The 25,984-nt window shown below is 49.9% G+C and overlaps 1 protein-coding gene and 1 long non-coding RNA gene across 2 annotated transcripts in view; both read right to left on the bottom strand.

The window, feature by feature from the left end:
• LOC138303505 (uncharacterized) overlaps positions 1 to 25,984 on the bottom strand; it is a 1,082,407-nt gene that overhangs the window by 191,950 nt on the left and 864,473 nt on the right. The window lies entirely within an intron of this gene.
• The window catches only part of LOC138303489 (zinc finger protein 271-like), a 167,172-nt gene continuing 162,097 nt past the window's right edge, over positions 20,910 to 25,984 (bottom strand). Inside the window, exon 10 of the mRNA XM_069242664.1 lies at positions 20,910 to 25,163. Coding sequence (XP_069098765.1) covers positions 23,761 to 25,163 — 1,403 coding nt within the window. The 3' untranslated portion in view covers positions 20,910 to 23,760. The remainder of the gene's footprint in view (positions 25,164 to 25,984) is intronic.

The following is a 25,984-nucleotide window of genomic DNA, read 5'->3' as shown; positions in this document are numbered from 1 at the left end:
TTCACACCCTCCTCTCCCTCTCTCCCTCCTTCACACCCTCTTCTCTCCCATTCCCCCTCCTTCACACCCTCCTCTCTCCCTTCTTCACAACCTCCTCTCTCCCTCTCCTTCACACCCTCCCCTCTCTCTCCTTCACCCCCTCCCTCTCTCCCTCACACCCTCCCCCCTCTCTCTCTCCTTCACAACCTAGTCTGTCCTTCACACCCTTCCCCCTCTCTCTCCCTTTCCCTCCTTCACACCTACCCCCTTTCTCTCCTTCACACCCTCTTCTCTCCCTCTCTCACTCCTTCGCACCCTCCTCTCTCTCTCCTTCACATCTCTCCCTCGTTCACACCCTCCACCTCTCTCTCTCGTTCACACCCTCCTCTCTGCCTCTCTCCCTCCTTCACACCCTCCTCTCTCCCCCTCTCTTTCACACCCTTCTCTCTACCTCTCCCCCTCCTTCACACCCTCCTCTCTCCCTCTCTCTCCTTCACACCCTCCTCTCTCCCTCTCTGCCTCCTTCACACCCTTCTCTCACCCTCTCTCTCCCTCCTTAACACCCTCCTCTCCCCCTTTCTCTCCCTCTCCTTCACACCCTCCCTCTCGCTCTCTCCTTCACACCCTCCTCTAGCCCTCTCTCTCCTTCACACCCTCCCCCTCCCTCTTTCACACCCTCCTCTCCCCCTCTCTCTCCCTCTCCCTCTCTCTCTCCCTCCTTCAATCCCTCCCTCTCTGCCTCCTTCACACCCTCCTCTCTCCCTCACACCCTCCCCTCTCTCTCCTTCACAGCCTCCTCTCTCCCTCCTTCACACCCTCCCCCTCCCTCCTTCACACCCTCCTCTCTCCCTCCTTCACACCCTCCTCTCTCCCTCTCTCCTTCACACCCTCCCCTCTCCTTCACACCCCCTCTCTCCTTCACACCCTCCTCTCTCCCTCTCTCTCCTTCACACCCTCCCCCTCTCTCTCCCTCCCTCTCTTTTACACCTTCCTCTCTCCCTCCTTCACTCCCTCCCTCTCTCTCTCCTTCACACCCTCCCCTCTCTCTCTCTCTCCTTCACACCCTTCACCTCTCTCCCTCCTTCACACCCTCCTCTTCTCTCCCTCCTTCACACCCTCCTCTCTCCCTCTCCTTCACACCCTCCTCTCTCCCTCCTTCACACCATCCCCCTCTCTCCCTCCTTCACTCCCTCCCTCTCTCTCCATCTCTCACCCTCCCTCTCTCTCTCTCCTTCACACCCTCCTCTCTCCCTCTTTCACACACCCCTCTCTCTCTCCTTCACACCCTCCTGTTTCCCTCTCTCCCTCCTTCACACCCTCCTCTCTACTTCACACTCTCCTCTCTCCCTCCTTCACACCCTCCCTCTCTCTCTTTCCTTCACACCCTCCACTCTCGCTCTCCTTCACACCCTCCTCTCTCCCTCCTTCACACCCTCCACTCTCTCTCTGTTACACCCTCCTCTCTCCCTCCTTTACACTGTCCTCTCTACCTCTCTCTCTCCTTCACACCCTCCTCTCTCTCTCCTTCACACCCTCCTCTGTCTCTCGATCACACCCTCTCTTGCTCACACCCTCTCTCTCTTTCACTCCCCTCACTCTTCTTCACACCCTCCCTCTCTCCTTCAAACCCTCCTCTCTCCCTCTCTCCTTCACACCCTCCCTCTCTCTCTCTCCTTCACATCCTCCTCTCTCCCTCTCTCTCCTTCACACCCTCCTCTCTCCCTCTTTCACACCCTCCTCTCCCTCCTTCACATCCTCCTCTCTCCCTCTCTCTCCTTCACACCCTCCACTCTCCCTCTCTCTCTGTCCTTTACACCCTCCTCTCTCCTTCACACCCTCCTCTCTCCCTTCTTCACACCCTCCCTCTCTCTCTCCTTCACACCCTCCTCTCTCTCTCTCTACTTAACATCCTCCTCTCTCCCTCCTTCTCACCCTCCCTCTCTCTCCTTCACACCCTCCTCTAATTCTCTCCTTCACACCCTCCCTCTCCCTCCCTCCCTCACTCTCTGCCTCCTTCACACCCTCCTCTCCCTCTCTCCTTCAAACCCTCCCCCTCTCTCTCTCCTTCACACCCTCATCTCTCCCTCTCTCTCCTTCACACCCTCCTCTCTCCCTCCTTCACACCCTCCCTCTCTCTCCTTCACACCCTCCCTCTCTCTCTCTCGCTCTGCTTCACACCCTCCTCTCTCCCTCCTTCACACCCTCCCTTTTTCTCTCTCTCCTTCACACCCTCCTCTCTCCCTCCTTCACACCCTCCCTCTCTCTCCCTCCTTCACACCCTCCTCTCTCTCATTCACACCCTCCCTCTCTCTCATTCACACCCTCCCTCTCTCTACTTCACACCTCCTCTCTCCCTCATTCACACCCTCCCTCTCTCTCTCCTTCACTCCCCTCTCTCTTCTTCACACCCTCCCTCTCTCCTTCACACCCTCCTCTCTCCCCATCTCTCTCTCCTTCACACCCTCCTCTCTCCCTCCTTCACACCCTCCCTCTCTCCTTCACTCCTCTCTCTTCTTCACACCCTATCTCTCTCTCTCCTTCACACTCTCCTCTCTCCCTCCTTCACACCCTCCGCTCTCCTTCACACCCTCCCTCTCTCTCTTTCCTTCACACCCTCCTCTCTCGCTCTCCTTCACACCCTCCTCTCTCCCTCCTTCACACCCTCCTCTCTCTCTCTGTTCACCCTCCTCTCTCCCTCCTTTACACCGTCCTCTCTACCTTGCTCTCTCCTTCACACCCTCCTCTCTCTCTCCTTCACACCCTCCTCTCTCTCTCCTTCACACCCTCCTTCACACCCTCTCTCTCTCTCTCTTTCATTCCCCTCACTCTTCTTCACACCCTCCCTCTCTCTCCTTCAAACCCTCCTCTCTCCCTCTCTCCTTCACACCCTCCCTCTCTCCTTCACACCCTCCCTCTCTCTCTCCTTCACATCCTCCTCTCTCCCTCTCTCTCCTTCACACCCTCCTCTCTCCCTCCTTCACACCCTCCACTCTCCCTCTCTCTCCTTCACACCCTCCACTCACCCTCTCTCTCTATCCTTTACACCCTCCTCTCTCCTTCACACCCTCCTCTCTCCCTTCTTCACACCCTCCCTCTCTCTCTCCTTCACACCCTCCTCTCTCTCTACTTAACATCCTCCTCTCTCCCTCCTTCTCACCCTCCCTCTCTCTCCTTCACACCCTCCCTCTCTATCCTTCACACCCTCCTCTCATTCTCTCCTTCACACCCTCCCTCTCCTCTCTCTCCCTCCTTCACACCCTCCTCTCTCCTTCACACCCTCCCCCTCTCTCTCTCCTTCACACCCTCCTCTCTACCTCTCTCCCTCCTTCACACCCTCCTCTCTCCCTCTCTCTCCTTCACACCCTCCTCTCTCCCTCCTTCACACCCTCCCTCTCTCTCATTCACATCCTCCCCCTCTCTCACTCTGCTTCACACCCTCCTCTCTCCCTCATTCACACCCGACCTCTCTCTCTCTCTCTCCTTCACACCCTCCTCTCACTCTCCTTCACACCCTCCTCTCTCCCCATCTCTCTCTCTCCTTCACACATTCCCTCTTTCTCTCTCTCTCTCCTTCACACCCTCCTCTCTCCCTCCTTCACACCCTTCCTCTCTCCCCTTCACACCCTCCATTCTCCCTCCTTCACACCCTCCCTCTCTCTACTTCACATCCTCCTCTCTCCCTCCTTCACACCCTCCCTCTCTCTCTCTCCTTCACACCCTCCCTCTCTCTCTCTCCTTCACAACCTCCCTCTCTCTCTCCTTCACTCCCCTCTCTCTTCTTCACACCCTCCCTCTCTCTCCTTCACACCCTCCTCTCTCCCCATCTCTCTCTCCTTCACACCCTCCTCTCTCCCTCCTTCACACCCTCCCTTTCTCCTTCCCTCCCCTCTCTTCTTCACACCCTATCTCTCTCTCTCCTTCACACACTCCTCTCTCTGTTCTTCACACCCTCCCTTTCTCTCTCCTTCACTCCCCTCTCTTCTTCGCACCCTATCTCTCTCTCTCCTTCACACCCTCCCTCTCTCCTTCACACCCTCCCCTCTCTCTCCTTCACACCCTCCTCTCTTTCCCTCTTTCACACCCTCCCCCTCTCTCTCCCTCCTTCACACCTCCTCTCTCTCACCCTCCTCTCCTTCACATCCTTCTCTCTCCCTCTCCTTCACACCCTCTTCTCTCCCTCTCTCTCCCTCCTTCACAACCTCCCCCTCTCTCTCCTTCACACCTCCCTCCTCTCTCTCCTTCATACCCTCCCTCTCTCCTTCTCTCCCTTCTTCACTCCCTCCCTCTCTCTCCTTCACACCCTCCTCGCTCCCTCTCTCCTTCACACCCTCCTCCACCTCTCTCCCTCCTTCACACCCTCCTTCTCTCTCTCCTTCACTCCCTCCCCCCTCTCTCTCTCATTCACGCCCTCCCCTCTCTCCCTCCTTCACTGCCTCTCTCTCCCACCTTCCACACCCTCCCTTTCTCCCTCTCTCTTTCACTCCCACCCTCTCCCTCCCTCCTGTCTCTCCCCCTCACTCTTCCCCCTTCACTCCTCACTCTCGCTCTCCTTCATTCCCTCCCCCTCTCTCTCTCCCTCCTCTGTCTCTCCCCATCCCTCTTCCCCTTCACTCTCTTGCTCGCTCTCTCCCTCCTTCACTCCCTCACTCTCTCCCTCCTTCACTCCCTCCCCTCTCTCTGTCTCCCTCTCCCCCCTCTCCTGCCTTCACTCCCTCACTCTCTCTTTCCCTCTCCCCCTCCTGCTTTCTCTCCCTCCCTATCTGTCTCCCTCTCTCTTGCTTCCTCTCTCCCCTTCAGTCCCTCCCTCTCCTCTCTTCACTCCCTCCCCTCTCTCCCTCACTAATATAAGATAGGCAATATTTATCTATTTAAAACAAGACCAAATATAAAAATCCAACATACAGTAACAAAAATATGAATTCTGCAAGATTTACTCAAAAATACGGTTCCTTGAAGACAATAGCTCCACCTGGGGCTATCACGGCGTCGTGATCAACAAAACCAACAGTTCAGGCTGGTCGCGGCGTCGCAGACCAGCTACGTTGTCAGGAAGACCCACAAACAGTACCTTGGATTTGTAGGGCATCGTGATCTTCACGATGAGCTCCAGAGAGCGGCGTCACAGTGTCGGTTCCAGAGTCAGTGCAGGAGTCGTCAGGCCCTTGAAGTCACACGAGTTGCAGATCGAACTCCGGGCTGATGAAGTCAGGAGCGCTAGCAACACAAACGGATGATGGACGGAGTGCTGAAACCTTTTAACCACTCACCCCCAGTCACAGATCTGGGTTTAATCCATCGTTCTTTTGCTCACCATGCCACCCCAGGTTGGATTCAGCCATATGCAAATCAGTCTTGACTCTGTTCCTCATGGGAACAGTCCAGCCCGAACTGTCAAGCCAGGTCCTCCCTGGACCGGAAACAAGCATCCTGGGACCGGTTTCAGGGTTTCACCCTTCATCAGCCAGGCTAGCTTGAATCCAGTGGCACAGTGAGCAAGGGACCCACGTCTGGGCATACCCTTCCCACTTAGGGCAACTTTAGCAACACAAAAGGATGATGGACGGAGTGCTGAACAATGCAAACACTCACCCCAATCACAGATATGGGTTTAATCCATCGTTCTTTTGCCCACCATGCCACCCCAGTTTGGACCCACCCATATGCAAATCAGTCTTGACCCTGTTCCACTTGGTAACAGTCCAGCCCGAACTTGTGTTTGTGTACTTTAGGACGGGGGGGACAGACACTGTGGGAGAGGACACAGGGGACGGGTGCATGGCTGTTGTGGAGGTGTCTGCTAGTGAGGGGTGTGTTCTGCTAGGTGTGGTAGTGATGCTGGTAGTGGATGATGATGTAGTGCATGCAGGTGTGAGTGTAGACGCAACTGGGAGGGAGGTGGAGGAGGAGGGGGAGACAGTGGATGTTGGTATGTCTGCATCTGGATAGTGTTTGTGTGAGTGCCTGTGGGATGATGTGTGGTGCTTGTGTTTGCCTGAGCCACTCTTCTGTGTTGTCCTGGGTGCATGCTCATCTGCCTGTGTGCTTGGGATGGGTTGGGGTTGAGGAGAATGGGACTGGGAAGTGGTAGTTGGAGGGGGGATGGTTGAAAGAGGGACAATGGCTGCCATCAGAGAGGAGGCCAGAGCCTGGATCGATCTCTGTTGGGCCGCCAATCCACTGTGAATGCCCTCCAGGAATGCATTAGATTGCTGCATCTGGGCTGCCAGCCCCTGGATGGCATTCACAATGGTTGATTGCCCTACAGAGATGGATCTCAGGAGGTCAATAGCCTCCTCACTGAGGGCAGCAGGGCTCACTGGGGCACGGCCTGAGGTGCCTGGGGCGAAGGAAATGCCCACCCTCCTGGGTGAGCGAGCATGGGCAATTCGCTGAGGGGCTGCTGGGAGGGTAGTACTGGTACAGGGGTGGTGGCTGTACCTGTAGCTGGGGTGGTCACAGAGGTGTCTGCCACCACCAGGGAGCTCCCATCGGAGGAGGTATCAGAGTCTGTGCTGTCCCCTCCAGCCTCCGCCATGGTGCTCCCCTCGCCCTCCATCCCACTGGTGCCCTCAGTGTTGGTGGACTTTGCCTCCAGGGTCCTGTGGGATGCAGCTCCCTGCGTTGCCGTTGCCTCTGCTCCTCCGCCATGTGATGCCACATAAGAACAGGTTGACAAAACAAGAAAGGTGGGGGAGAGAGACAAAGGAGACACTGGGTCAATGTCTGTACCAACACCACCGTTGGCGTACACAGCACCCTCACACACAGGGAACGGGCCTACGCACTATGCATTGCACTACCAGTGATATTGCTAGCCACAAAGGCATGAGGAGGAGCACACACTGCCAACTGCAGTACACCTGGGACCCACGCAGCCCTGACCAGTAGTGAATGATGGCCACTGTACTCATCCCCTTGTGGCTGCTGTGATGCCCTCAAGCGCCCATCCAGCTCAGGAACTGCCACCGCCAGTATGCGGGCCATCAGGGGGGTCAGGGTTCAACGGGAACCCCTTCCCTTATTGGGAGGCCATCTCCAGCTGGGTCTCTGCAGTCTTCCGTGCCCAACGTCTCAGTTCCTCCCACTGTTTCTGACAGTGGGTGCTCTGCCTGCCATAGACCCACAGGGGTTTGCATATTCCCTACTTTTGATGGGCGCTGCCCTGCAGAGGCAATACAGGCAGGAGAACACCATTAGACAAACAGTCCAGCCTGTAAAACAAATGACCCACCACACCCGTTTCCATCACTCTTGGCACACACATAGCCCAGCACTCAACATGTACCCAGCCAAGAGGACATTCTTCCCCCCTTACACAATGCCTTCACACACCCCTCCATACATTCATGTCATATGCATCGTGCCCACAGTGTACTCACCCGTTGTTCTGGAGGCCCATGCAGCAGTCCGTACTGGGGTAGGACCCCATCCACCAGTCTCTCCAACTCCTCTGAAGTGAAGGCTGGGGCCCTTTCCCCGGTCATACGTGCCATGGTAGGCTCCAGACACAGGTCACAGCAGCACATCCAGTGTAAGTCCTCTCCTATGGAAGGTCAGGAAACAAGTGAGGAATCAGATAGAAAGTGGAGGTCACGTCTGCGGCGGTGCATACCGTCACCGCCGGCGTAGATCACCATTGGCCACTGTACCCCATAGGGCCCAATATTAACCAATGAAGAATTGCATGGCGGTTCCCGACGCCTCCCGCCACGGCGCACGTCAGCGGCATTACCTCACGTCCACCTGTCCCTCCACACAGGACAGGCGGACGCCATTTCAGGGGGGGAAGGTCTATGGAATAATGCTGCGTCACAGGATAAATAGGCACATACTTGACAAATCACAGTTCCATAACATGTTTACAGATTGCCGACTACTGTTGTGGCTTCATTGTTCAGTTTGGGACAGCCTCTTCACTCTTTTGTCCCTTAGATACCTACCGCTGGGGATGAATAGGAGATCGAGACATACTCCTGTGTACAGACCCCTGGTGGACTTGGCTACACTGGAGGACAGGCACATTATTCTCACCTATAGACTGGACAGGGCCACAATCACAGAGCTGTGTGCCCAATTGGAGCCAGACCTGATATCTGCTATCCGTCACCCCACTGGGATCCCTCCTCTTGTGCAAGTTCTATCAGTGCTCCGTTTCCTGGCAACTGGTTCTTTCCAAGTGACAGGGGGCTTGGCAGCAGGTATGTCACAGCCAATGATCTCAATAGTGCTGGGAAGAGGCTTATCTGCCCTGATAAAACACATGTGCAGCTACATTGCATTCCCCCCAGGTGGAGGATTTGGTCACTGTGAAGGCTGAGTTTTATGCAATGGGACATATCCCCAATATAATTGGGGTGATTGACGGAACACATATTGAATTTGTCCCCCCGCCAGAATGAACAGGTGTTCAGGAATCGTAAGAGTTTCCACTCTATGAATGTGCAGATGGTGTGCCTGGCGGACCAGTATATCTCCCACGTCACTGCTAAGTATCCTGGGTCGGTGCATGATACCTTTATCCTAAGGAATACCAGCATCACAAATGTGATGGGCCAATTACAGAGGCACAGGGTGTGGCTAATAGGTGAGCCCTGGTTCCCACCCAGTATATGTTGGTGTATGTCAATGGTGTTGGCCATACAGGATAGTGTGTGGCTAAATGTTGTACCTCAATATTTGAAAGTTACTCTGGTTACCCAAACCTATCATGGCTGCTGACCCCTGTGAGGAATGCCACAAGGGCAGAAGAACGTTATAATGAGGCACATGGGTGAACCACAAGGATCACTGAAAGGACCCTTGGCCTCCTAAAGGCCAGGTTCCAGTGCTTCCATCTGACAGGTGGATCCCTGTGCTACTCACCCAAGAAGGTCTGCCAGATAGTAGTGGCATGCTGCATGTTGCACAACCTGGCCCTCAGACGGCATGTACCTTTTCTGCAGGAGGAGGAGACTGGAGATGCCCCTGTGGCAGCAGTGGACCCTGTGGACAGTGAGGATGAGGAGGCAGAGGATGTGGACAACAGAACATCTGTGATCCGACAATACTTCCAATGACACACAGGTGAGACAGTGCAACTTTACATTTCAATGACTTTGGTTGTATTCTGTGTGGGATTGGCATGCTGGTATTTCCCACTTCTATGGCCACTTACTGTTCCCTCTGGCTATTCGTTTTGCAGATGTTGGTGATTTGTTGGAACAAATACCCCTGGTGTGATCTCAACAGCCAGCTACAGGTCATTGGTTCTATGCTCATTCTATGTACAGTTCATTTGCACTGGTTGTACCTGTTTCAATAAATACATATTTTAAATACATGACATACTCAAAATCGATTTATATCAAAGGGTATTTATTATGGCGCTAGTATATAGAGGGGAAAGTGCAATGGGATGGGGTGATGATGGAGGAAAGTCTAGGGTATTGTTTCAATCTGTTTGTAGCACAGGTGCATTGTCCAAGGGGACATAGGAATGGAAGCAAAGGCAGTTCAAAGTGGACAGGGTGACAGAGTGGGACACACAGGGGATAATCAGGAGAGTCTCATTTCCTGGCGGCGGTCTTGGCAAGTGTCTCTGGCTTCTGTCTGGATCATAGGGAACGTCTGCGGGGTGGTTAACCTTCTGCAGGGGGGGGGTGCTGGTGGCCTGTAAGTCCTGTGGCGGGGCCTCCTGCCCACTAGTGGCAGGGGAAGTGGAAGGCTGTTTTGTTTACTGATTGGCCGTGTAGCGCGTTGCGCTTCACGGCTTAATGTGGATTGATTGTGTAATTATTACTGTACTGATTGTTGTCTTTTCTACTGATTTTCCTTACGCACTTATACAACAAATGTTGTGGGGCGGGAGCGGGGCCGGGAGAGTGTTTCTCCTTGAGGATGTAGTCCTCTTTCTGTTGTGTGAGTCACGCATGAGCGCGGGAGCCGGATCGGAAAAAAGTTTATCTTTCCAATCGGCTGCACGTGCGCTTGTGCATCTGACCAATAATTGGCCCCAGGAACACCCGACAGGGCACAAAAACGTTAGAGGCTTTGCCTAGGGCTCTGCAAGCGCTCCCTCCACGGTTTATTTATTTAATAATTAAATCAGTAATTGGTGTTTGGGTTTTAACACCTCAATTACACTACCTGACCGGGGCTGCCCCCCCTGAAACCCTTCCTCTCCTCATTAATTAACATAATATGGCGTACTACGCCAATGACGATGATTTTCAACTGGATCTACATGAAAGTCAGGATGAATAGCAAATGGAGGGGCATCTTGTGGAAGCACTGAGTCATCATGTGCAGGATTCCGTGAACTGGGCTCTGATCAAGGCCCTCAAACCCTTTACTCAATCCTTGGTGAGTTTTGGCAGTAGGGAACTGCCAGGAGACTCCGGCCAGAATGTATCTCAATTCCCACTTCAAGAGTCAGAATCAGACTCAAGACCCTCGGCTGGGGGTTCTTCTTCCGCTGGTACTTTGGCGCAAATAGCGGCCTCAGTACTCAGAGACCATGAGAATCAAGGCGTTGAACTCGAAATTCCTTCAATCAATCAATCAATCAAAGAAATTTATAAAGCGCACTACTCACCCGTGAGGGTCTCAAGGCGCTTGGGGTGTGGGGGGGTAGGAGGGTCACTGTTCCAACATCCAGGTTTTGAGGTTCTTTCTGAAGAGCAGGAGGTATTTGGTTTTGCGGAGGTTGTTTGGGAGGGAGTTCTAGGTTTTGGGGGCGAAGTAGGAGAAGGACCTCCCTCCTGTGGTGGTTTGTTGGATGCGGGGGACTGTGGCTAGGGCGAGGTTGGCTGATCGGAGGTTGCGGGTGGGAGTGTGGAAGTTCACTCTTTCGTTGAGGTATGTCGGGCCGGTGTTGTGGAGGGATTTGTGTGCGTGGATGAGGACCTTGAATTTGATTCTCTTGTTTATGGGGAGCCAGTGAAGGGTTTTGAGGTGTGGTGAGATTAGTTTGTGGCGGGGGAGGCCAAGGACGAGGCGTGCAGCTGTGTTCTGGATTCTCTGGAGTTTGTGTGTGAGTTTGAGTGTGGTGCCGGCGTAGAGGGCGTTACCGTAGTCTAGTCTGCTGCTGATGAGTGCATGGGTGACTCTCTTCTTGGTCTCTGGAGGAATCCATTTGAAGGATTTTTTTTTGAGTGCGGAGTGTGGGGAAGCAGGAGGAGGATAGAGCATTGATTTGCTGTGTCATGGAGAGGGAGGGGTCCAGGATGATGCTGAGGTTGTGTGCGTGGTTTGCAGGTGTGGGTGCGGGTCCTATGTCGGTGGGCCACCAGGAGTCGTCCCATACGGTTTTGTTGGGGCCGAAGATGATGATCTCGGTTTGGTTGGAGTTAAGCTTGAGGTGGTTAGTTGTCATCCAGTTGGCGGTGTTGAGGAGAGCTGCGTGTAGGTTGGTTTTGGCGGTGGTGGGATTGCGAGTGAGGGAGAGGATGAGTTGGGTGTCATCTGTGTAGGAGAGGATAGTGATTCCGTGTGATCAGAGGATGTTGGCTAGGGGGATCATGTAAATGTTGAAAAGTGTGGGGCTGAGAGAGGACCCTTGAGGGACTCTGCAGATGATCTTGGTGGTGGTGGAGTGGAAAGGTGGGAGGCGGACTCTCTGGGTCCAGTCAGTGAGGAAGGAGGTGATCCAGTCTAAGGCTTTGTGGCGAATTCCTATGTTGTGGAGGTGTGTGCGGAGTGTGTGGTGGCAGACAGTGTCAAAGGCTGCGGAGAGGTCTAGGAGGATGAGTGCGACGGTCTCGCCTTTGTCGACTTTGGTCCTAATGTCGTCAGTGCATGCGATGAGGGCCGTTTCCGTGCTGTGAGGGGTCAAGAGTGTTGTTTTCTTCGAGGTAGTGGGATAGGTGGGTGTTGACTAGTTTCTCGGCGACCTTGGCGGGGAAAGGGAGGAGGGAGATGGGGCGATAGTTGGAGAGGATCTCTGGGTCGGCTTTGTTTTTTTTTAGGAGAGCGGTGATATCCGCATGCTTCCAGAGGTCTGGGTAGGTGGCGGAGTCGAAGGAGGAGTTCATTATGTCACGGAGTATGGGGGCGATGGTTGGGCTGGCTTTGTTGTAGATGCGATGTGGACAGGGGTCTGAGGGGGATCCGGAGTGCATGGCGTTCATGGTTTTTTCGGTTTCTTCATGTGTGGTGGGGGGATCATGAGTGGGGGTAGAGTAGGGTGAGTGAGGGGTGCGTGTGGTGGGTGTGTGTGGTATGAAGCTGTTGTGGATGTCCAGGATTTTGTGGTAGAAGTGGTTGGAGAGGGCGTCACATAGGGGCAGTGTGTGTGAAGGGTCTATGTTGCTGGCTTTGGGTTTGGCTAGTTCATTAATGATGGTGAAGAGTTCTTTGCTGTTTTGAGAATTGTTGTCAAGGCGTGTCTTGTAGTGGTCTCTTTTGGCGGTGTGTATGAGTTGGTGATGGGTGCGAATGGTGGCTTTGAGGGTGGAGAAGTTGGTTGTGGCGGGTTATTGTCACCATATTTGCACTTGGAGTCTTGGAGTTCGGGGTGAACCATGGGGTCGTTCTTGATGTTGCGGGTGGCGATGTGTTTTCTGAGGGGGGCCAGTGTGTCTGCGCAGGTAGTGATCCATTTCGAGAGGTTGTGTGCTCCTGTGTTGGGGTCGTTGGTGTGGGGGGGTTGTGAGCCAGTTGGGAGTTCAGGTGTTCTGTGGGGATCTTGTCCCACATGCGGTAGGGTGTGGTGTGTTGATGGAGGTGTGTGGGGAGTTTGGTGAAGGAGAAGTGGACGCAGTGGTGGTCAGTCCAGAGGAGTTCGGTGGTGTGGATGTAGGCTATGTGTTAGCTTGAGGTGAAAATTGTGTTGAGCATGTGTCCCGCTGCGTGGGTGGGTGCGGTGACCAGTTGTTTGAGTCCGAGGTTGGTGAGGTTATCTATGAGGGAGGTAGAGTTGTGGTCTTGTAGGTTCTTCAAGTGAAAGTTGAAATCACCAAGGAGGATGTAGACTGTGGAGGTGAGGGCATGCGAGCTGATGGTGTTGGCGATGGTGTCGCAGAAGGCGGGGCGTGGTCCTGGTGGTCTGTAGATTAGGGTACCTCTGAGGGTGGAGTTTTTGTTAATGTGGATTAGGAAGTGCATGTGTTCTGTGTTGTCAATAGTGTCTTGGGAGCTGGTGGTGACTTTGATGGTGTCCCTGTGTAGGATGGCGCTGCCACCCCCTGGCCTGTTGAGGCAGTCTTTGCGTTGGAGTTTGTATCCCTTGAGGATGGGGATGGCTATGTCTGGTTCCGAGGAGGAGTTGGTCCAGGTTTCCGTGAGGAAGGCGATGTCAGGTGAGTGTGATGTGATGAGGTCCCAGAGTTCTATGGCATGTTTGTGAAGGGAGCGGGTGTTGACGAGCAGGCAGTTGAGGTGGGTTGTGTTGGTGTGGTGCATGAGGGTGTTGTTGCGGGGTGTGTTCTAGTTGTGGGGTGGTGTGTGGCTGGGCTGGTTGGTGGGGGTGGGGGCAGAGTAGGTGTGTTTTGTGTTGGGGGTGTTGTGTTTGTTGTCGGGGGGTCGCTATGGTTGGTGTGTGTTGTGGGGGTGAGGAGCAGGAGAAATGATAGGTGAGGCAGACAAAGGGGCCATGAGTGTGTGTGGGGCTGGAAAGGGTGCAGGTGGGGCGAGGGCCTGGGTTGAGTGAGTGGAGGGTGAGGGGGGAGTAGGTTTGTTTGATAAGGCCAGGGGGACTGGCGCTGGGCGCGGTCTGGCGCGGACGCCATAAATGGGGGGAAGGGAGGGAGTGGCAGCTGGTAGGAGGGAGGGCTGGACGAATGGGAAGGCTGGGGGGGTGGGGGCCGCACGGGACTCAGCAGCTGGGGAATACTCTAAGGGAGGAGAGAGAGGACGGTGAGGAGGAGGGGGGAGGCGGGAGGGGCCGCACGGGATGCAGCAGCTGGGGAATACTCGTAAGGGAGGAGAGTACGGTGAGGAGGTGGCGCGGGACGGCGGAGCAAGAAGTGACCTGCCTGCTGGTAGCAGGGTCAAGAGTTGCTCCTCGTTACCGCGCCGCGGCTGCCATAAATGGGGGGGAGGGAGGGAGCGGCAGCTGGGAGGAGGGAGGGCTGGACAAATAGGAAGGCTGGGGGGGTGGGGCCTCACGGGATTCAGCGGCTGGGGAATGCTCTAAGGGAGGAGAGAGAGGACAGTGAGGAGGAGGGGGGAGGCGGGAGAGGCCGCATGGGACGCAGCAGCTGGGGAATGCTCTAAGAGAGGAGAGAGAGGACGCTGAGGAGGAGGGGGAGGCGGGAGGGCCGGACGGGACGCAGCGGCTGGGGAATACTCTAAGGGAGGAGTGAGAGGACGGTGAGGAGGTGGCGCGGGACGGCGGAGCGAGGAACGACCTGCTCTTCAGGAATGAAATCTGTTCCAGGTTCAGGTGACACTTCTGTTCACCCCTCAGAGTCTGACAAATCTGATGAAGAACCGCGCAAAAAGAAGTGCAAATTGCACACTCCTCTACGGAGGTCCCAGAAGCAGCGGTGTAAGTTGCTTTTTCAGCCTGAAAATATCATCCATCCTAGGTCCACTGAATAGGTTCCCGGCGCAGAAGTAGCACATAATGTACAGGAGAAATTACGCAAGGGATTTGAATGCGATGTTCGCAACACCCTACGTTCTGAGTGTCCTCGTCTGACTCTTATTGGTAAGGTGGCTGAATCACCAGAATTGGAACCTAGCATGGCAACCTTTATGTGAAAATGTACTAAAGATCCTAAGAAGGGTCTTGATCATGGCTGGTGTGGGAGTCAGGACAAGCTGTTAGATCTAGCCAGTCCTCTGACTAAAATATTGGAGCTTGCCGTCCACGCGAATGAAAGTAACTCATCCTTAGATCCAGAGGACAATCTTGAATGGGCTCAACAAGCCATCTGCATGCTTGGTGATGCTAACTGCGCCATGTCTGCAGAGCGGCGTAAATCCTTTCTCATGAGGGTCGATCCCAAATTGGCTGATCTACCATCTAAGGAAGCTGGTTCTCTAGCTAACGGGCTCTTATTTGGAGATAGGTTTGTTAAAGAACTTGGGAAATATGTGGCCCAGACGTCGATCAAAAAAGTTTTCAATAACGCCCTTTTTCTCAGGGCCCGGTGTTATAGAGGTCGAGTGCCAGGCTGAGGTTCCAGCAGACATCTAGAGCCACTTACAGAGCCAGAGGTTCTTCCTCAAATTTCTACCCCACCAGATACCATGGTTGACGAGGCAGGTCCCGCAGAGGAGGTTACAGGGGAGGTTCCAATGCAGCAGATGCGGATTTTACAGGTAAACCTAATTCCAGATTCAGGGGTTTCATTAGGGGAAGGATTCAGTTGTTTGTGAACAAATGGGCTCTCATTACACAAGATCCTTGGATACTGCAAACTGTTCGGGGCTGTCACCTAGAGTTTTATTCCTCCCGAAGCAATCACTTCCCCCAAATCCTCACCTTTTTTCCCTCGACGAGCGCAAATTCATAACAGACGAAGTCTAAGCTCTGGTTTGAAAAGGGGCTATAGTGGAAACCATTCCACACCCTCAGGGATTCATGAGCACTATATTCCTAGTACAGAAAAAAGGCAGAGGTTCTTGTCTGTGTTAAACCTAAAACGCTTCAATTCTTGGCTACTGTACCGCCATTTTAAGATGGAAGGTATCCATTTGCTCAGAGATCTGTTGCAAGAGAGGGACTGGATGGTGTGCCTCGATTTAAAAGATTCTTATCTAACAGTTCTAATATTTGCTCCCCATTGGCGATTCCTACAGTTTCAATGGGGTCAGACATACTACGAGTTTGTTGCCCTTCATTCTGGTCAGTCTTCAGCTCCTTGGTGTTTCACCAAGTTACTTCACCCCGTCGTCCAATACCTCAGAGAACACGGGGTGAGGCTGATTATATATCTCAACGACATTATAATCTTGGGACAGAACGTAGAACGGGTCATACTTCATCTCTCTTGGACAATTCAGTTGCTTAAAGATCTACGTTTCACCATCAATCAAAAGAAGTCAAGTCTGTCTCCTTCTCAGACGATCGAGTTCTTAGGCTTCCAAATAGATTCCATCAACGCACAGTTGAAACTTCCCCTTCACAAACAAGTTTCTATCAAGAAGGAGTTGAGGAGAGCCCTTGCCTCTCCAAGTATATTACTGAAGACCTTAGCTCGTCTAGTGGGTCTCCTAGCCTCCTCTATAGAAGCCATATTTCCAGGTTCCCACCATTATTGAGCATTGCTACGTCTGAAGAACTTAATCTTCGGAGAGGGTTAGCCTACTTGGAGCAGATCAAACTCTCGATAGAAGCCAGGACGAAAATGTCCTGGTGGCTGGATCACATGGAAGCCTGGAACGGCAAAGGCATTTTTGCATCTCTGCTAGAGGTGATCATAGAATCGGATGCCAGCCATTGGGGCTGAGAAGCTGGATGTGGTCCAGTGGAGACGGGGGGGCGTTGGTCTCTGGAGGAGCTCCGTCATCACATCAACTGTCTAGCATTGTTAGCGGGAGCTTTTGAGATCAAATACCTGTCTCCCAATGCAGCGAAGTGTTGCATTCTTCTGAAGATAGACAATGTCTCAGCGGTTCATTATATAAATCGGCTAGGTGGTACAAGGTCCAAACTTCTAGCAGAGATAGCCAAGGATCTTTGGTATTATTGCCTATTCCTCCAAATTTCTGTCATGGCGGTATATGTTCCAGGAATATCGAATGTCAGAGCAGACTGAAATTCCAGATTCCTTCGGGATTCCAGTGATTGGAAGTTACATGTCAGGATCTTTCTGCCCATCAATCTTCGATGGGGTTCATGTATGATAGATCTTTTAGCATCCAGACAGAATGCACAGCTCCCGACCTTCTTCAGTTGGATGCCGGATCCTGTGGAGACGAATTTAGATGCATTCCTACAGTCTTGGGCATTGGGGACTCTGTATGTGTTCCCTCTGTTTTGCATGATTCCAAGCGATCTAGTTCCGATCAAGCGCCAGAAGTGACCTCTGTGTTTCCCTGTTGGAAGGCCCAACCCTGGTTTCCAGAGACGATGATGATGTCATGCAATGTTCCAGCATCTGTCCAGTCCTTCCCGAGTCTATTACTGGATCCAGTGGGTCGTACCCATCCAATGGTGATGCAGGACCTTCTGTTTCTCATGGTTTGGAGACTTTCAGGAGACGTTGGCAAGTGCCTGGAGTTTCACAATTTTGAGCTCCCTCTACCCACAGAAGGGATGAATCAGCCTGGCGACGCTGGGTAGTTGGTGCTGTGAATGGGATGTGGCCCCCTTGGGGGCTCAAATTCAAGTAGTGGTAACTTTTCTGTCAGAATTAGCTAGTCAGGGTTTAGCTTATGGGACAGTGAACAATTATAGATCGGCCATCTCAGCTGGCCACCCTCATATCGAAGGTAAACCAGTTGGTGAACATCCAGTGTATATAGACTCTTACCAGGTATTAGATTAATTCATCCTCATCAACCTAAATATTCGGTTTTATGGGACATTAATATAATTTTAACCTTTTTGAGAAATTGTCCTTCTAATGGAGATCTTTCCCATAAACAACTATCAGCTAAAATAGCCACTCTGTTATGTTTGATATCTTTCAGAAGAGTATCAGATGTAAAAGCACTGGATATTTCAGCTCAAGTATTTATGCCTTCTGGGGTGTCTTTTACTATTTCTAAACATACCAAAACTGCATCACGTTGCGTTTCCTATCCTACTTTTCCTCACAGTCATAAATTGTGTTTGGTCAAATGTTTAAAAGAATACGAAGATAGGACTCGTGAATTTAGATGAGATTCGGCAGGTCAGTTACTCATTTCTCTGCAGAAACCTTTACGCCTGGTCTCATCTGCAACTTCAGCCCGTTGGGTTAAATGGTATTGACGGAAGCTGTTATAGATACCAGTCTTTTTGGGGCCCATTCTATGCGAGGGGCTATGGCATCCAAGGCTTTTTCGTTGGGCACTAGACTGGAAGAGATTATGGCTGCGGCGGATTGGTCCTCTGATTCTACTTTTAAAGTAATCCATCATAAACCAACTGTAGATGTAGCAACAAGAGCAGTAGATCAACTTTAAACTAGCAGAATCCGAAGCCTCCGGTCCTGACATAGAATTAAAAACTTTCTAGCTACTGCGCTAAGAATTTTAGATTCTGTTAAGGACACAGAGGCGAGTATGTTTAAATTCTTACCGACCCTGCTAACTTAAGTTGGTGTTTTTTCCTGGATATTATCCCGTATTTTTCTATTCCTTAGGCTCTGACGGCAAAGCTGCTTGAAAATTACGCTCCAGAAGAGTGAGGAAAGAAGTTCAGTTCTATCTCTGAGGACATTGTTCATCTACTGGAGGCTGTTGTGGTTCAGGCCTGTTGGACTGTGTTATCGTAAGCTCCGTTGAGCAAAGAAAGTTGTGTTATTTCAAGAATGTATAGGGAAGGGATGACTTATGATTGGACAGTTAAGAGCTAGGGATCTTGGGATATGTAGTTTAAAGTTTTATTGTATTGTTATTGGCTGCTGTGCTTTACGTCAGTAAAGAAGGGGAAGCATAATCCTCGCCTCCGTGCCCTTAATAGAATCTAAAATTCTTAACGCGATAGCTCGAATTTTTTTAATCCTCCCTGCCTAAACTGCAAGTGTTGGCAAAAAAAAAAAATATCATTAACTTTGTAGTGGAGGACAATTTAAGGTAGATGATGGAGAAATGTGAGATAACAATGTTTTGCTCCACAAACTGGGAGTTGCCCACCTAAATTGGGAGCTCCGGCAATTCTGCTATCGAGAGAGCTGTGTTGTGGCCTTCACATATTGCAGACCTTCTAGTGACCTGGTGGCTGCAGGCAGAGCCCATCGGCAACTATTTTTGGGGGCCAGCACTTAATTGCTCTCACCAGAACTTGACCCAGAGCAAGAGGAAAACACACAAAATTAAGAAAGGGTTTGTGAATTAACCAGCATTAACATTAATTTGTTTTTGTCATCTGTTCTGCTTTGAGATGAGAACAGAGGAGCCGGTTCACAAAGGTACATTTACTCAAGTATGAACTATCTACCGATCCCTACACTTTTTTGCCATTCACTATTTTCAATGTAAATTTACTACTCGCTGCAGACTTAAATGTCTCAATCACGCCAAACCTGGGGTGCAGCCTGCTAGAACAGGGCTCACGAGTATAACATTCCTACTAGGAACTTTTCACACATAAGCAGAGGTCTCCATCACAAAGGAGCAGAAACCATATAGAAACAAAATTACGTGTAATAATTTTTTATAAAAAAATATTAAAGGGTTTTGATGCAAAATATAACAAAATTAATTTAAAATAATTATTAACCTAAAACTACAAATATAAAATGTTAAAGCAGAATAACATCACATTTATTGTTTAACAAAATTATTAAATACAATATACTAGTTAAATTAACAAATATTACTCAAAATAATTAAAAGCACCCTACCTTTTTATATTAGATTCTTCCCCCTCACTCACCTCCCTCTAAAGACTGCACAAGTAAAAGCGTGTAGGATTTGGTGGCCATGTTGGTGCCTTAAGGCCCAGTCGGGTAATAAATTAGATCCCTTCCTATGCGTAGCTTGCAATTATTGATCAAGGTAGCTAGCAATAGCACATCCTGTGCTTCACGAAGCTCTGCACTGTCTTTAAATAACTAAGCATGATCAGACCAAAGATGGCAACGGTACTTGGGACACTTCATTAGGTGGCAGAAGTGTAACTATTTGGAGGATATTGCTACCTCTATCCTAACAGGGACGTAAAAACTTGGTTTCAGGTGAGGTAAGAGACTAAGGGCTTGATTTGACTTTGGCAGAGGGGTTACTCCGTCAATTGTGACGGGCAGCTGCCCACTGAAATATAAATCCCATAGGATATAGTGGGATATATATATTGGCGGCAGGCAATCCGTCACTACTGTGATGAACTAACCCGTCTGCTGAAATCTAAGCTAAGCCCTAAGGTTCCTTGAGGGGAAGACTCGCTTCCTTCAAATGTTACAGTACATTTCAGTTACGACAACTGGAAGGAGATTCTGAAATAAGGAAGACTGATGCCAAAAGTGCCTTGCTTACTTTTGTGCGTGGCTGTGACTGGTGCCTTCCCCAGAGACTATTTAGAAAGAACACTTAATACTCTGCTTTAACACAGCTTAAAGTTTCAGGACCTCATGAGCACGAATAATAAATAGACAATGTTAGAGACTGTAACTTACCTCCAGTGTGTGGACTGGAGCCGTGTGGGAAATGGAGCCTGGGTTCTGACATGTTGGGTCAAAGATACCAAGTTACCATTAATACCCAGATTGTTAATAATTATACAATTACTTTAAAGGGGCTCAATCCATTCCTGCCCTTAAGAGTATGCCCAATGTATCCTGGGGTGTGGAGTAGATTCTCCAGCTGAGCTTGTTGTTAACATTTAGCTTACCAAAAGCAGGGAGGAGGCATATCTTATAAATTAATATTGTTTAAAATCCCACTGAAGAGAGAGCTCAGCACTAATCCTCTCACCTGTCAACAGGATCTACTCACCAGCGTCCACTTCCTAAACGCTTCCCCCAGGTCCTGCAGTGGCTTGCCGTTTCGATTGATCTGCTGGCTACTGTTGCACTGCTAGGATGGCGTGAGGTTACATCCTGCTCCAGTGTAGGTATACAGAGCTGGCCCGGCACCCACAACCTCATGTTCTTCTCCCTCACTGGTCCCCAGGTATATCAGCCATTGTTTCTCTTTCTTTAAATATGAGCGCCAGCAGCTTCCCATAGACTCACTGCACTTAAAGGTGTATAAGAGACACTCCCAGCATGCCTCGGTGCTCTCAGCAGTCATCTGATTGCAAGCCATATATGAGTAGTCACCAGTTACCTGTAGGGCTCAAATTCACTTTTGAAAGTGGGTTGAGATCCATGCTCACATTCTAGTCTAAGAAGGTGATTAGACAGACTCCCAGATTCATTTTAAAGACAATTTTATTTTAATTTGCATCCAGTTGTATAATTACATGCATGCAATACATCTATTATGAGCTGTGATGGCAGCAAACAGAATGCACAGCAGCTGGCTTCTTCAGCAGCGATTTACCAGAATATACAACTGCACCTGTCGAACCTTCACATCCCAGGCCACTAGAGCCTCTCCAGCTCACGACGGGAAGCTTTATCTCCGTTTATTGTGAAGCTCAGTGTGGCTCCCCCGATCGCTGCTTTTAGGGCATCCCACACAATATTAACGGGGCAGGGCCCACGGTTAATGTGAGGAAGTGGGGTGGAGACGTTGACTTCTTAGCGTGGCTCGAGTGCAGGTAAGAGACTCCAAATCTGCTTGCGCTAAGTCCCCTTTGGCGAAGAAAAGGCTGCCAGTCACCACGAAGCGTGTCGCTGTCTGGACTAAGGCTTCACAAGCAGGGAACACATTAGGGAGCTGCCGCTGGAGCAGGTCACAAACGTTAGCGGATTTTGGGGAGACGGTGGCAATCCTGGAAGACTGGGTATAATGTATTGTTGATGGGACCAAACTTAAAACAACTGTTTTGAACATTTATGTGAACTGTTAAGACTGATGCTGTTACATTCTCCTAAAAGGCTTTTCTTTGATGGAACCAGAAAGATTAATGGATCAGACTACATTTCTTAAGTGTATATATAAACGTAACAAACAACATTACAATTCCAGTTTAAATATGTAACTTGGTAAGAGCAGGGAACTACAGCTTGTTCCCAAAGATGGTTATTTTGCAGTTCATCATAAGTCCTTTAGACTCTGTAGAAATTCATGAGGATGCACGATTGCTGTTCACAAAAATCTAGTTAACATAACATCACAGCAAAAAAAACATGGCTTTGAAAGATGTGCCCTTCCCTGTAACAGCCAAAAGAAAAATATTGTGACTGCTGGACAAGAGGAAGCAAAACAAAAATTAGGTACATATAACACAGGGTTTGGATGCAAATGCAAAAAAAATGTCAGGCGGGCGAGAGCATTTCAGTGCAGATTTCCGTTCACCTTACCCACTCAGTAGTCCTGCATCAAATGCATTAAATACGTAAACAACAAATCTATACCCACCAGATTATGAAAGTCACACCAGGGCAGAGTGAGGTTCTCACATGTAACTCAGTGAAACAAAAAAACTGAGGATGTGTATAGAGCGAAGAGATGAGGGGTTTTATGTGAAATTGTGCTATTTCACTGGAGTGAATATGTGTTCGCAATTAAAGCAGTATGCTTGGGTGCTTGAAAGGTGCTGGTGGCGGTGCGCTTGCACTGAAGGAATCATGTGCTGACTGCGCCGTTGATGAGCCTGCAGAAGACGCACGGGGAGGCCAACAAGCTGACCTGACCACGATGCACTCGCACAAGAGTCCCACAACACAGAACAAGGTGAAACTGAGCACAGCACCAACAAAGGATGAGTGGTTCGCAGTACTAATTCCTTCACGTATAAATGCAGAAAATCTGCATGTTCGAAAAAGATTGTATGTGGTCAGAGAGCACTGCAGGCAAGTGACAAAACCTAGGAAGGGACATTATGGTTATGATTCAAAAATGAAAAAACCACTTGCATTTGTCAGCTCTGGTGAGCCACAGAACCACAGCTGTCGCCCTACGATGCTCCGCCATCATACGCAACACCGCAAACTATGTCACTACTATTGCTAAAGGCGACAAGAAAGTTACTTCTAGTAATAAGGGGACTTTGTGGGGTAATAAAAACTGTAAAATATAAGTATTTCATGAAGCACATTTAAAGGCATATTAAATACTAATCTCTACTCACTGAATGGCAAAACAGTTGATTATTTAAAACGCATAGAACTAGCAACTCATAGTGCAACGTAATATGTCAAAAAAGCAGCCCGCTGCGTCTCACTATCAGTGGAACTGAAAAGGGCACCGGTGGGAAAACAAGAAAGCAGCTGATCAAAAATTGTCAATACCTAAATCAAATGTTACTGATACACATGAGTAAAAACAATTGCAGGTAACAAAAATATATGGCAGAAATCTTTGATTCACACATATTAGAGAAACACAGTACTGGTCCCTCCACTTGCTGTTGTGTCCAGTGTTGGGAGGTGGTCACAGCAAATGCACATTAAATACATCCCTTTCTGGTGCTAGAACACTTTATCATACAGCTTGTCCACTGGGACATGCATACTGCAGAAGGATCTAGGGTATGCGCATGTCTACCGAACATAGGTGCAGGTTCGTCCATCCTACTTACAGTGTATACACAGCAATACACACCAAAGGGGCGTGGATGGGAAATCTGCCTGTGGTTGCTGCAAACCCCACAACTACCAATCTCTATTCTCTACAAAGGGTGAACGGGACAAGCCAATGTTCTCATCCCCCAACCTGTAAGTAAATGCAGGCCTGTGTGTGTAACTAGCAGGAGGGTCATCAGAATATTCACTTCCATTGGTTTTATCAATTCACAATGAAGTCAAGGTGAAAGGTGACAGATGCTACATGAATAATCACATAAACCCAACTGATGGAAGCCTCTTGGGGAATAAATCATGATGATATCACCAATTTAGAATCTGAATAGTTTCTAGCGAGTAGATTTTCCGAACATGACAGATGTTTGCCAGATTAGCCACTATAAGCACTGAACTGGGAATTCGGAAGCTGGAAACCAAATAGGACTTTTGAAAGTTAGTAGACAGGCGACCTTTGCTAAGTGCGTGTTTTCAAGGAATGTAGTCAGCAGCCCCTAAGAAGACGTTCAGAAAGTGGGGCTTTCATGTCTGTGTTCCCCGATACCATGAACAGGTGCTTTGTTTGGAACACTTCTCACACAGCACAATTAAAAGGCTTCACTCGTGCGTGGAACCTTTTGTGTTTTAAAAGATTTCTTTTGTCAGTGTACCTCTTCTCACACTCTGTGCAGTGAAAAAGTCCCACTCCTGTGTGTATTCTCTGGTGACGTCGAAGGTTTCCCTTTAGAGTAAAGCTCTTATCACACTCTGTGCAGTGAAAGGGACGCACTATTGTGTGCACTTTTTGGTGATTGAGAAGGTTCTCTTTATGAGTAAAGCTTCGTGTACATACAGTGCAGGGGAAGGGTTTTAGCGATCTGTGGATTTTTTTGTGTATAACAAGAAGTGCCTTGTTGGGAAATGTCTTCTCACATCTAGAGCACGCAAACAGACTACTACTGTCATGGATTATTTTGTGCTGCTGGAGACTTCCCTCATCGCTGAAGCACTTGTCGCACTCAGAGCATGCATGAGGACGGACTCCGGTGTGTGTCAGCTGGTGCCTTCGGAGAGTTCGCTCATCCGTAAAGCTCTTCTCACACTCGCTGCAGGGATGAGGCCGCACTCCCGCGTGTATTCTTTGGTGTCCTAGAAGGTTTCTTTTATCAGAAAAGCTTTTCTGACATTCAGTGCAGTGAAAGAGACTCTCTCCAGTGTGCATTCTTTGGTGACGAAGAAGATTCCCTCTTTGAGTAAAACTCTTATCACACTCAGTGCAGTGATGGAGACTCACTCTTGTGTGTATTTTCTGGTGCTTTCGGAGATTTTGCTTGTTTGCAAACCTCATTTCGCACTCAGTGCATGGATAAGGTCTCACTCCGGTGTGTATGATCTGGTGCCTTCGGAGCGTTCGCATGTCTGTAAAGCTCTTCTCACACTCGGTGCAGTAATAAGGCATCACTCCTGTATGTACTCCTTGGTGGTTTAGAAGGTTTCGCTTGTCAGTAAAGCTCTTATCGCACTCCGTGCAGTGAAAGAGCTTCTCCCCGGTGTGAGTCCTTTGGTGACGGAGGAGATTTGACTTTTCCGTAAAACTCTTCTCACACTCTGTGCAGTGATGTGGCTTTGCTCCTGTGTGTGTTCTCTGATGACTAAGAAGTTGTTGCTTATGAGTAAAGCTTTTCTTACACTGCATGCAGTGGAAAGGCCTCAGTCCTGTGTGTGTTCTTTGATGCCGTACAAGGCCTGTCCTATAAGAGAAGCTTTTTTCACATTCAGAGCATGGAAAAGCTCTCATCCCTCCAAAGGCATTTAGATGTGGCACCGCAAGAAGCGAGTTGATGCATCTCTTCTCAGACTCAGAGTATGCGAATATTCGACAGTTCCTGTGGATTCGTTGGTGTTTTTTAAGGTTGTATTCATGAGAAAAAGTTTTCCTGCACTCTGAACACTTGTGGAACTCTTTCTCATCCATGCTTACTGTCGCCAACTGGTGTGCTGAAGGATGAAAAGAACAGTTGCATATGAGAGACATTTGGTTAAATAGGTGCAGTTATACTGTTACATATCAAAGGGCGACTATGACACACCAGAAATGAGAAAATTGCACTGGCTTTGGGCCAAAGGCAGAATCACACAAACAGTCTTTTCAAACACCCATCGGCTTCATAAGGAAAATGCGTAGATTCTCCAGCGAAATGTCACCACTTACACACCAGTATGGAAATGTTCTTGCTGTCACCAGTGCCTTCTGTGGCCGTCATTGAAAGTCGGGGTTACTCACAGATCACTAATTGGCAAGATATAATGACTATAGGGGATCACAAATTTGGCAAATCTGGGATATATTTCCAGAAAAAATGGCCAAGAAGGAAGGAAAATCCTGCAGAAACTGTTGGTGACCGCCCACTTCTGTGGTCTGTGGCATTCCATATTAAAATCTTGGAAATGACTGATGACAAAGTATCAGGAAACTAAAGTAGCCAAGGGCATTGGGAATTCTGCAAATAGTATTACCACACTGGGGGCCCTGCAAATTCCAAAATGAGGTCCAGAGTGGATTATCAATGACAAAGGACAAAAGCACAATTAACTGCTTAGGAGGTGCTCTGCCACAGTTGTTCCCACCACAAGTCACAAAGGGAGTGTCCGTGTAAGTTGGAACCCTATGGCTTAGTCCATTTGGAATCATTGTCAGACCTTGAGAAGTCTACTTGCCTGTTCGCAATGGCGAGACATATTTTTATCAGGGCAAACTATTTTCAGGGCCTACAGGCCCGGTCTGGCGAGAGAGCTCGAGCTGTAAAAACAACACGTGT

Source organism: Pleurodeles waltl, chromosome 7, assembly GCF_031143425.1.
Source record: "Pleurodeles waltl isolate 20211129_DDA chromosome 7, aPleWal1.hap1.20221129, whole genome shotgun sequence".
NCBI lineage: Eukaryota > Metazoa > Chordata > Amphibia > Caudata > Salamandridae > Pleurodeles > Pleurodeles waltl.
The sequence above is the reverse complement of the archived record's forward strand: the minus strand, read 5'-3'. Positions and strand labels throughout refer to the sequence as shown.